Source organism: Pinus tabuliformis, chromosome 5_2, assembly GCF_031772625.1.
Source record: "Pinus tabuliformis cultivar Carrire ecotype Pingquan chromosome 5_2, CPIR1, whole genome shotgun sequence".
In the NCBI taxonomy this organism is placed as follows: Eukaryota; Viridiplantae; Streptophyta; class Pinopsida; order Pinales; family Pinaceae; genus Pinus; species Pinus tabuliformis.
In genome coordinates this window covers 120,003,983-120,014,831 of record NC_142306.1, presented here as the reverse complement: position 1 = coordinate 120,014,831, position 10,849 = coordinate 120,003,983, and the positions used below count along the sequence as shown (strand labels likewise).

At 34.7% G+C, this 10,849-nt stretch overlaps 1 protein-coding gene across 6 annotated transcripts; it reads left to right on the top strand.

Annotated features, from left to right (window-relative positions):
• The first annotated feature begins 3,258 nt into the window (after positions 1 to 3,258).
• Positions 3,259 to 10,020, top strand: LOC149157790 (putative histone H2A.1). Of its 6 annotated transcripts, none has more exons than XR_016261646.1 (4): positions 3,259 to 3,896; positions 4,257 to 4,449; positions 5,015 to 5,231; positions 5,482 to 8,698. XR_016261646.1 is itself a non-coding variant. In XM_089436014.1 (4 exons), exons 1-3 carry the CDS (start codon positions 3,482 to 3,484, stop codon positions 4,303 to 4,305), a joined length of 321 nt encoding a protein of 106 aa, XP_089292140.1. In that variant the 5' UTR covers positions 3,265 to 3,481; the 3' UTR covers positions 4,306 to 4,449; positions 5,015 to 8,698. The 6 variants fall into 6 exon arrangements, 4 of the variants coding, with proteins under 4 accessions (XP_089292140.1, XP_089292141.1, XP_089292139.1 ...); XM_089436014.1 differs by having other exon boundaries at positions 3,265 to 3,600; positions 3,744 to 3,896; positions 5,015 to 8,698; XM_089436015.1 differs by having other exon boundaries at positions 3,268 to 3,688; positions 3,838 to 3,896; positions 5,015 to 8,698.
• Positions 10,021 to 10,849: the final 829 nt, after the last annotated feature.

Genomic DNA, 10,849 nt, shown 5'->3' with positions numbered 1-10,849 from the left:
CACAATTGTTGATCAATCCAATGGAACTTTACAACAACTTGCCATGCTTGAATCTTTTCTTATTTTCTTTACTCAAATTTTATCACTATAACTTTGATACCATAATGATATCCTAAGTTTCCTAAGACACACATTTTATTAATCAAAGGAAAAGAAATTTACATAAAAATGCAAGAGCTTACAATAATCACTCAAGACTCTTTGCATGAGGAAAAAAATAAGCTTATATCCTAAACTAAATTGATTATGGACAACTTATCACAATGACAAGTGTTATCTACACTAATAATATAGAAAAGTCTATCTATAACCCCAAGTGTTATCACTTTTTCTATTAAGAAAAGTTCTAATGTGATGGATTTAGAAGCAGAATCTCAAAATAGATCACAGGTTCAATTCTCTAGAAACTCTCAGGGTTGGGCTCTATGCTTCATGGTTGAGCCTGCAAGAAGTGGTCCTTTTGGGTAGATCTGCATGGTACAAATATTTTCGTGGACATATTGAAAAATATATATATATATAAAACATGTTTTCCTTGTATTTTCTAGCTTCAAATCATACATTCTTCACTACAAAATGTAAATCTTGCAAATTCTTATATTTGAGTGTTATGAAATGAAACTATGGATTTTACACTTGATTTCAAATAAAATATTGTAAACTTGTTATGTTTTGAGCTATGCTTTTGGACACTTCTAAGTTTTTTTGTGAAGCCTTTGACATTTTATGGTTGTCTTGTCCTATGAGCATGCTCATATGCAATCTAAGAAATTTTCCTTGTGAAATATTTCTAGCAAGTTCTTTCTCTAAAATAATCATTTTTTTTAAATAATAGTTTGAAAAAACATTCTTTTGTCATAGGTTTTCTAGTCTTTTATAAGGTTTCTAAGTTTTTAGTCTATACTTGCACATATTAGTTGATGAATATCCCCAATGTTTTCAATAGCCCAAGTATATTCTATTTTTTTAGCTTTAGAATTTTCTAAATTATCAAATGTTGCTTTTATTGATATTAAAATTTTAAACATATATAATCGAACATAAGAAATAGTAAAACAAATGCATTGAAACTCTAAAAGTTGTCCAGGCAAAATAGCTTTTTTTTTCTTCTAGATTTATTCTATAACATAAACAAATCATTTACATGATAGTTGTTTGCTGTAATCATGTAGTTTTCTTCTATAACATAAACAAATCATTTACATGATAGTTGCTTTTTTGCACCTTTTGCCTATAGTAAAGCAAAATAAATTTCTAATACATTTTTTTTCTAAATTTTAAATTTTAAATTTTAAATACTCTTTTTCAAAATGAAAAATTTTTATACACATATTTAAATACTAAAACCTTCCTAATCTTTTAAATTACAAATTTCCAATACATTTTTTAATTTTAAATTTAAATTACTTTTTAAAAAATAAAAATAAAACACATATTTGAATAGTAAAACCTTCACAATCTTTTAAATTATATGATGCATCCACAATTAAATTTATGCATATTTTAAAAAATAAAATTAATAAAAAAAACAAATTTAAATTTTATATAGTTAATTTTTTTGTAACATAATAGTTTAAGTAGTTGGTGCTATTTCACTTGTTTGAGTTATTTTTGGATATTTGTTTTATTTTTTAATTTATTATTAAAAAATCATGAAAAACACAGTTAGCTTAACCAAGTCAATTAAACATGTTAATATTTTGACTTGATTTGGGATATTTATTTTTAAAAATTAATTAATTTTGAATATTTACTCTTTTTTCTTAATTATTTTTTCCATTAATAAATATCTTTTTTTTTCTAATTATTATTTCTTTAAAACAATTTTAAATATTGCTTTATTTTTAAGAATAAATATTCTATAAAAAGATGATTTTACAGGATATTTTATAACAAAATGATGTTGTAATCAAAAGCTTGAATAAAGCAAACATAAAAGCGACACTTTGGTAGTCATGGTTTGTCTGCCCATAATTTATAAGGAACTATATCACCATCTCAGTAGATTGTGGTGTAGATTGACACCAGAATTCTAACAAATCAAGCAAGGTAGGAACAAGTAGAATTTGGGGGTAATTGCAATCTTTTGGGTTTTTAAAAATTTTATTATATGATGGTATAATCTTGTTATACAAAATTTGATGTAAGAGAGATGAGAAAGTAATGTAAATTAGTTTTATTTTTTATTATTGTTGATTTTAAAGTGAATTTAAGGTAGGTTTATGGGGCTTTGGATTGATGGTGAAAAGTTCATTGTTAAATTACTCCATGCAATAGGTTATCGGTTCAAATCCTTTGTAAATAATGACTTTAAAAATAAATTATAAGTCCACAGGGTTTTGGATAGACGGTGATCGGGTGCTCTGTTAAGGCACTCCTTGATGTGAATTCACTAATTCAATTCCCCACCCCGATCGAGATGATATATTGGACATGATGTGATGTAGTCTTTCCAAGCTTACAAAAAAAAGAATTTAAATCAATTTGTGTTAAACTAACGTATTTTCAATATATATGGTAATTCATTAGTGGTAAATGCATATAGTAATTCGTGAATGGTAAATGAACCTAGCTCGTCAATTTAGTTGTGATACTACAATAATAGCTTTGATACTACAATGATAGCAGAAGTATCCTCACACACATGATAGCAGAAGTATCCTCACACACATGATAGCAGAAGTATCCTCACACACGTAAATTTTATTAATCAAAGGAAAAGAAATTTACATAAAGATGCAAGAGCTTACAACAATCACTCAATACTCCATGAGGAGAAACATAAGCTTTAAATAATCTTATGTCCTAAACTAAATTGGTTATGAACAACTTATCACAAATGACAAGTGTCCATTTACACTAAATACAATACTAAAAAAATCTTAGTTTTAGTACTTAGTAACTAATGTTTTTCTAGATCTACACTAATAATACAAAAAAATCTATCTATAGCTGTGAAGGTTGGCTCAGTTGGTCAAGTCCCCATAGATAAAGTAGCTTTGTTACTGAGAGATCATAGGTTCAATTTTCTCGACACTCTTGGGGTCAGACTCCATGGTTAAGTTGGCAAGAAGTGATATCTTAGATCTATAGCTATGAACCACATCAAAAAAAAAAAGCCTATCTATATCAAATATAGTTTTTAAATTAAAGTATTTTTGGATCATGATACTGAAACATTTTCTTGTCCCAATAAATGTTTCAAATATGTGTTAAAAAGACAAAAATATTTCATTTTATTAAGCCGTAAGGCGTTTCCATTTGAAATCAACTCTCCTCTGGAATTACGTGTACAATTCTGAGCCTTTGATTTAATTGTTAGACGATTAAAACAATCCTGCCCATCCAATTTATTTAACTACAAATTATACAAATTATAAAAATGAAATGCGAACCAGCAGATCGACGGTGTCTCTTCGGCATCTGCATTTTTGTGTACTGTGTAACTCCTGGATTGTTGTAAACTGACAGAGCGCTACCTATGGAAACCTCTACTAAGTCAGGGAAAGGTGCAGGGGGCCGAAAGGGAGAATCCAAGAAAAAGCCCGTCACGAAATCAGTGAAAACCGGCCTTCAATTTCCTGTTGGAAGGCTCGCCAGGTATCTGAAGAATGGCAGATATGCCAAGAGGGTTGGGATTGGAACCCCCATTTTTCTTGCAGCTGTGCTTGAATACCTAGCACCTGAGGTAAATATTGATATGAATTCTGTTTTTAACACATTGATTTGGTTCTATGATGTAGCGATTTGTTTGGTGGTTCCATTGTATCAGTGGCTTTTGTCAATTACCTCAAGTCTCAGAATTTAGGTTTTTGCCGAAAATATCCATCTCAACAGTACTCTACATTTTCTTCACCCGATCCTCAACGCGGTTACACCGGCTTTTTAGAAGGATGGTAAGCATTCATTGAAGACCTATTGGATTTTATCTAATGATTTATTTGGTTTGGTTTGATGATCATATTGTTGTATATTATTTGTTCTCATTGCATGTGAATTGGGTTAGGTCAAGTGTTAATTGGCATTTGCCAACACTATTGAACATTTTTTATGGATCCCTAAAGCTAGTTGTACCTTCCACAGTATATGCTGACTAGTATCTCAATCATGCAGGGAACCTGGCTTGCTGTGGTTCCCTTTTATCTTGGTTTATCTCCATGGATGGGTTTAGTAGTCTTTTCTACAGGAAATTATTTTTGACTTTATTCATATTATTGCCATTGATAATTTGTTGATGTTGTTGGTGATGCGTATAGCCTGGCAGCTCTTTGTTGCTGCTGTTTGCTTGAGGAGTGCTGCCCGTGATATGTATAAATGGATATGAGGGCATCGATTGATTTGAACACATGCAATGATTTGCGAGAGTAATATCTGGGCCATCCAGTTTGAAGCTTTTCCCCGTTGTTCTTCTGTTTCTCGACTCTACCAAACAGCATTAAGAGCGAGAAGGTATTAATGTGGACAGACACATGTTGAAGTAGTATTTTCCATTTTGCATTAGTAGTAGGCCGTTTGACATTACCATCATTAATAGTTAACCTGAATGTGTAGTTTTGTAAATGTGTCTGGCGCCCTTTTTTTATGTTAACTTAGATGAAGCAGTCATTTGAGTATGGATGTTTCTTGCATCTTTTAAGATGATTAGCTCTCTTGACTCCAAAGATTTTGTAATCTGTATTTCCCATTTATAATATCATTGGATTTTTCAAAATATAAAGTGAATTTGTGCAGTTGATTGTCATTCATTGAGTGCTCAAACAATGCTTTAGAATGTCTAATTGAACATTATCTAGGTCAGCTAACAAGGGAATTGAAGTAATCCTTACAGCTTCTCATTGACTTGTCATGTTATCATGTTTTATCTATTGCTTCTGGAGATTATAATTCATTGAGATATCATGTTTTGTATTATGATTATTTATATTTCTCAACTCTGGTAGTAAGTCAAACTTCCAATGACTAAGAGGTCTGCATGCGCTTGCTAGTCAGATATTAACCTGTGAGTAACGTGCAGGTTATTTGCTGCCTGGGAGTCCAACTTGTGGGCAGATTGAACAAGTTGTCGGTGTCATAAAAATGCCAAAAAAGAAAAGGAAAATCCCTTATTTTGAATGATTTCTGTTGTTTAGATTTCACTGGGTGGAACTCAGATACTCCAGCCTTTTCGAGTGTTTGGACATTGCTGTCAATCATGAGAAAACATGTTCTCACATTGTAGCCCTAACAATAAGGTATTTGTCTCTATATTGTATTTCTAGAATGTCATGGGGCAAATATTGTTGAACCGTGATTTTAGTATGGTATTGAATTTGAATTAGAATTGAATATAAGCAATTGTAGGGCAGACCACTCACCGCCTAGGAGCCGCTGTTAGTATACGTGAATCCATTTAAGAGGCTCTATTGTTTAGTGGCTTGGCAAGCTCCTGTAAAGGTCAGATTTGGTGGACTTGGTGATGACATCAGTGAGTCTCTATTGCAGGTTCTATCTGGCAATGCTATGAAGAAAGCAATGGAATATTGAATAGGATTATTCTCAAGGAAATGAATTTTGAAAATTGTCGTTGTAGGTTAGGGCAACATCCAAGTTTGTCAGGAGCATGATTTTGAAACTGGATACATGGGCACACCGTGACAAAGACTAGATTGCAGGGTAATATGAAATTGCTATGTGAGAACCAGCTCCGAAAATTATGTTTACCCAGCAGTTGCAGGTTCATTGACTCAGTATTTAGGAGAAATCCTGACGGGAGTGCTGAATCAATTTTCAACTGCAGGCATTGTTAGTTTCTGATTGAGAAAAAAACAGGCATTTTCTGAGAGTAAATCTTTAGTGTGCGCTTATTTGGTAGAGAATCTATTGTATATGTTGCAACGTCAATAAATCAGCATAATATAAGTGCAGTTCTCTTAAGAAAAAGACTGAAGTCCGTGTTTCTCTTAGGTTGTTGTGATTTAGTGGGTATGTTGCAAGTGAAAGGGTTCCCCATTTTTGGCAACCCTCGTTTGTTTTTGTTTTCTGATCGTGTTAAACGCAATATATTACACTTTGTGTTTGTCAAGCCCTCTATAAGTGTCAAATATGGTCCTTTATGTTAACTCTTGGCTTGAGATGGCAGGTTCCCTTGTGTACCTTTAAATATGATTTGGTTTGCCTATTCTCTGTTGAAGCTGTTGATACAGTCTGGGGGTTGAATAGTATGTTCTCTGAGTGTGGGCTTGTATCTATAGCATTGCATTGTGTGGAATCATGGATGTAACATGTGTACCTCCTCCAACTGTGAGGGTTCAGAGAGGTTGATGTTATTAACATGTGTTGAAAGTATAATGAGCTAATAAACCGGGTACTTGGGAAGCTGATCAAACATTTCAAAGTAATGTGTACCTTGAACAGGTTGATGCTCTTTTCTTACAGACTCTAGGTCAATTAGCATTATGTCTTGTCATACTACAGTTACATGACTACCGTCACAAACTTAATTCAACCAATATCCAAGTGGAGTTGTGGGGCAGTTCCATTCATTGTATGTCACACTATCTTTCAGATTAGACAAAGTAATATTTCCTTTTATATAGATTGTTCTTGTTAGCATAATTCTGAAATAGGTAATTAGACAAAGTATGCAATGTTGTTAAAACTGGAGAGCCTGCCGTCCATTCAGAGAAGGTAAATCGTAAAGAGAATCCAATTAGGTATGGCCACACTCTTCAGCCTTGTATCACTTGGTTAGGCGGTTAAGATGAGAGATAAATATAGCCATCTAGGTTAGTCTATTATCTGCCACCAAAATCTGATCAATGTCTGCTTGTCTGAGGCAAACATGTCACAAATTCCATGTAAATACTCTCTCATTATTATGAATAGGTAATCCTCTTTGAAATGTTTAATAGATACATCTTGCATCTACACACTTGGGTATCGAGTTTTGCCCTTCTTCATTGTTCTGGTAGACATGGGAAATTTCAAAGTGCCAAGTCCACCAGAAGACCAAATGTGCAAAGGTGGAGCAGATTCATCAATCACCTGCAAATAGGCTCAACCACCCCAGGGGTTGAGGACCTCAGACAATGTAAACGTGCCTTTGAACCCTTATGTGGACCCTTTGATGATAAGGATCTGGGGACCCTTATGATGTGGGAAAGAAGCAGTGAAGAACACACCTGGCACATAGACAATTATCATAATGAAAATTACAGTTACACTTCATTCCTCCCTCATATAGGACTTGAACATATTTTGCAAAAATGGGCTGCCTCAGGTAGTCTAAGAAGTATTAAAATAATAACAGAATTGTAACTACTTACTCGAGGGCTAATTTGTGTTGCTTGAGATATTAAAAACTAGATACCCATACCTGAATAATTACAAAATTATACAATTATTGTTACATGTGTTGTTTCCTCCCAGCTTATGCAGAAGTTGTCCTTAATTTCTAGAAAGTGTTGTTCAAATCAGAGAAGGTAAATCGTAAAGAGAATCCAATTAGGTATGGCCACACTCTTCAGCCTTGTATCACTTGGTTAGGCGGTTAAGATGAGAGATAAATATAGCCATCTAGGTTAGTCTATTATCTGCCACCAAAATCTGATCAATGTCTGCTTGTCTGAGGCAAACATGTCACAAATTCCATGTAAATACTCTCTCATTATTATGAATAGGTAATCCTCTTTGAAATGTTTAATAGATACATCTTGCATCTACACACTTGGGTATCGAGTTTTGCCCTTCTTCATTGTTCTGGTAGACATGGGAAATTTCAAAGTGCCAAGTCCACTAGAAGACCAAATGTGCAAAAGGTGGAGCAGATTCATCAATCACCTGCAAATAGGATCAACCACCCCAGGGGTTGAGGACCTCAGACAATGTAAACGTGCCTTTGAACCCTTATGTGGACCCTTTGATGATAAGGATCTGGGGACCCTTATGATGTGGGAAACAAGCAGTGAAGAACACGCCTGGCACATAGACAATTATCATAATTAATATTACAGTTACACTTCATTCCTCCCTCATATAGGACTTGAACATATTTTGCAAAAATGGGCTGCCTCAGGTTGTCTAAGAAGTATTAAAATAATAACAGAATTGTAACTACTTACTCGAGGGCTAATTTGTGTTGCTTGAGATATTAAAAACTAGATACCCATACCTGAATAATTACAAAATTATACAATTATTGTTACATGTGTTGTTTCCTCCCAGCTTATGCAGAAGTTGTCCTTAATTTCTAGAAAGTGTTGTTCAAATGTAGCTCGGGATATCCCTTTGGCTTGAGATGGCAGGTTCCCTTGTGTACATTTAAATATGATTTGGTTTGCCTATTCTCTGTTGAAGCTGTTGATACAGTCTGGGGGTTGAATAGTATGTTCTCTGAGTGTGGGCTTGTATCTATAGCATCGCATTGTGCTGAATCATGGATGTAACATGTGTACCTCCTCCAACTGTGAGGGTTCAGAGAGGTTGATGTTATTAACATTTTACGTTGAATGCAAGATGTGCTCGATTAAGAGCTAAATAGAGGCATTCGGGCCCACAATTTGCAAAATTGTGTATGGCTCAATATTGAATGGTTTTGGGCAATGTTGGTGTTGTTTGTTAAACTATATCTTGTCAAGATGAAGCTAGACTTATTCGTTCACCTAAAGATTGTGAGGAATCTGATGCCTAAGTGGAGGCTTAGAGCTTTTTATTTTGCTCGTGTTTTATTTGTATGTTCTTTATATCTTATGTGTCTTGGATTTGTATGTTTTGCCACCCTTCTGCAACTTGTGTTCTTGAAAGTTGAATCCACTGTAGGTTGCTCTACAATTATGCTAACAAGGTCAGCCCATGAAATTTTCACAGTATTTGACGGGTGAGACATCACAAACCAATGTCAATAAAAATGTTCAATTGCCAGTGTGATGAAAATCTTCGTGGCTGAGTTGGCTGTTACTTTTGAACCATCCCAAACTGTAGGGCTGTGGATGCAGTCGTGGGAAGATTTATTGTTGTAACCAAGTCTGGTGACACCAAGTTTGTCATGTTGCCATTGTCGATTATTAGTTGAACTAGTTGATCCTTAACCTGGCAATTTTGTGAAAAAGGACGTTCTTTATTAGTGGAGTATTAGCCAGTCATTAAGACTAATTGCAGATTGGGCCCTTGCAGATACCTAGCCTTATAAAATTAAAGGTGTAAAGCAGTAACATCCAAAAGTGTCTGTCAGGTTTAGAAAAAAAGAGCCTCTCTAATCGTTGCTGTTGATGGCAGTTCACAGACAGCAAGAGAGGATGATCAGAGCAGGTCTCTTCAGCTTGGGGATGACAGTCATTAGAGAATCAACTCATGTGCTATGCGGAAGCAGAGGTCACTTAATCAAGACAAAATTGGGCACAGCAGCTTCCAATTTGCTCAGAGGGTCTTTTTCTGGTGGCCAGTCTCGTGGTTAAGTTTATGAGATAAATATATGAAACGATGCTTATTGTATTTTATTGATTTCCTTTGACGATTCTCTTTTTGCAAGGAACCTCTACGACGCATGACTGTTATGAGTATCCTGAAATTGTTGTAGCCATTCTTTGTAAACCTTTATATTCTATTCCGAACTGGATTAGTTCCTAACAGGTCTACATGATGTTGAAGTTAGAGCCTATTTTGTTTCTTGTTGTAGATACATGTTTCTGTTTGATCAGATCTATAATATGTAATTTGAAATCCAGTGCCTCATATTGTATTTCCAGAACAATACTGTTTGTTTATGAAACTCAGTCATCTATCTTAGGGCTTCTTTGCAATGCCCCAAACAAAATTAAATTCCAGAATAGATCCATACATCTCAGTGCATTTCACCATCTTTCAGTAAGCAGGCAATTCCTGTCTTTGAAGATTCTTCCTTGTATAATCGGTCAGCCGGCATTCAAAGTTATAGCTACAGCGTTTAGGTCCGTTTCCATTGGGTTGGTGATTTTTAACAATCTTAATTACATTTTTGACTTGTTGCATTCTGCACGTGTCTCTGTACATGTAGAATTTTTTTGGCTATGCTTAATTTATCTAATTTCTATACTATCTAATGCTCTCTTTTTTCTTGGACTCTGGTATTTCAATGCCTGCAAAGATGGCAGGAATTTTCTTGGCCTCTGGTATTTCAATGCCTGCAAAGATGAATCCTGTCATACATGAAAAATTGCCCAATATTTGATGAAGGTCTTGTGACGATTGCCAGCCGCTGCCCTAGCCTTATAAAATTAAAGGTGTAAAGCAGTAACATCCAAAAGTGTCCAGGTTCAGACAAAAAGAGCCTCTCTAATCGTTGCGGTTGATGGTGGTTCACAGACAGCAGGAGAGGATGATCAGAGCAGGTCTCTTCAGCTTGGGGATGACAGAGTCATTAGAGAATCAACTCATGTGCTATGCGGAAGCAGAGATCACTTAATCAAGACAAAATTGGGCACAACAGCTTCCAATTTGCTCACAGGGTCTTTTTCTGGTGGCCAGTCTCGTGGTTAAGTTTCTGAGATAGATATATGAAAGGATGCTTATTGTATTTTATTGATTTCCTTTGACGATTCTCTCTTTGCAAGGAACCTCTAGGACGCATGACTGTTGTGAATATCCGGAAATTCTTGTAGCCATTCTTTGTAAACCTTTATATTCTATTCCGAACTGGATTATTTCCTAACAGGTCTACATGATGTTGAAGTTAGAGCCTATTTTGTTTCTTGTTGTCGGTACATGTTCTGTTTGTCTTGATTTAATGGCAGAGAAAGAAAGAACACAGCAACAAAATGAGAGAGAGAGGACCAAGACAAATAAACTGAATATGAATCTGTTTTATTCGATGATCATTTTCATTACAAGGTATTCG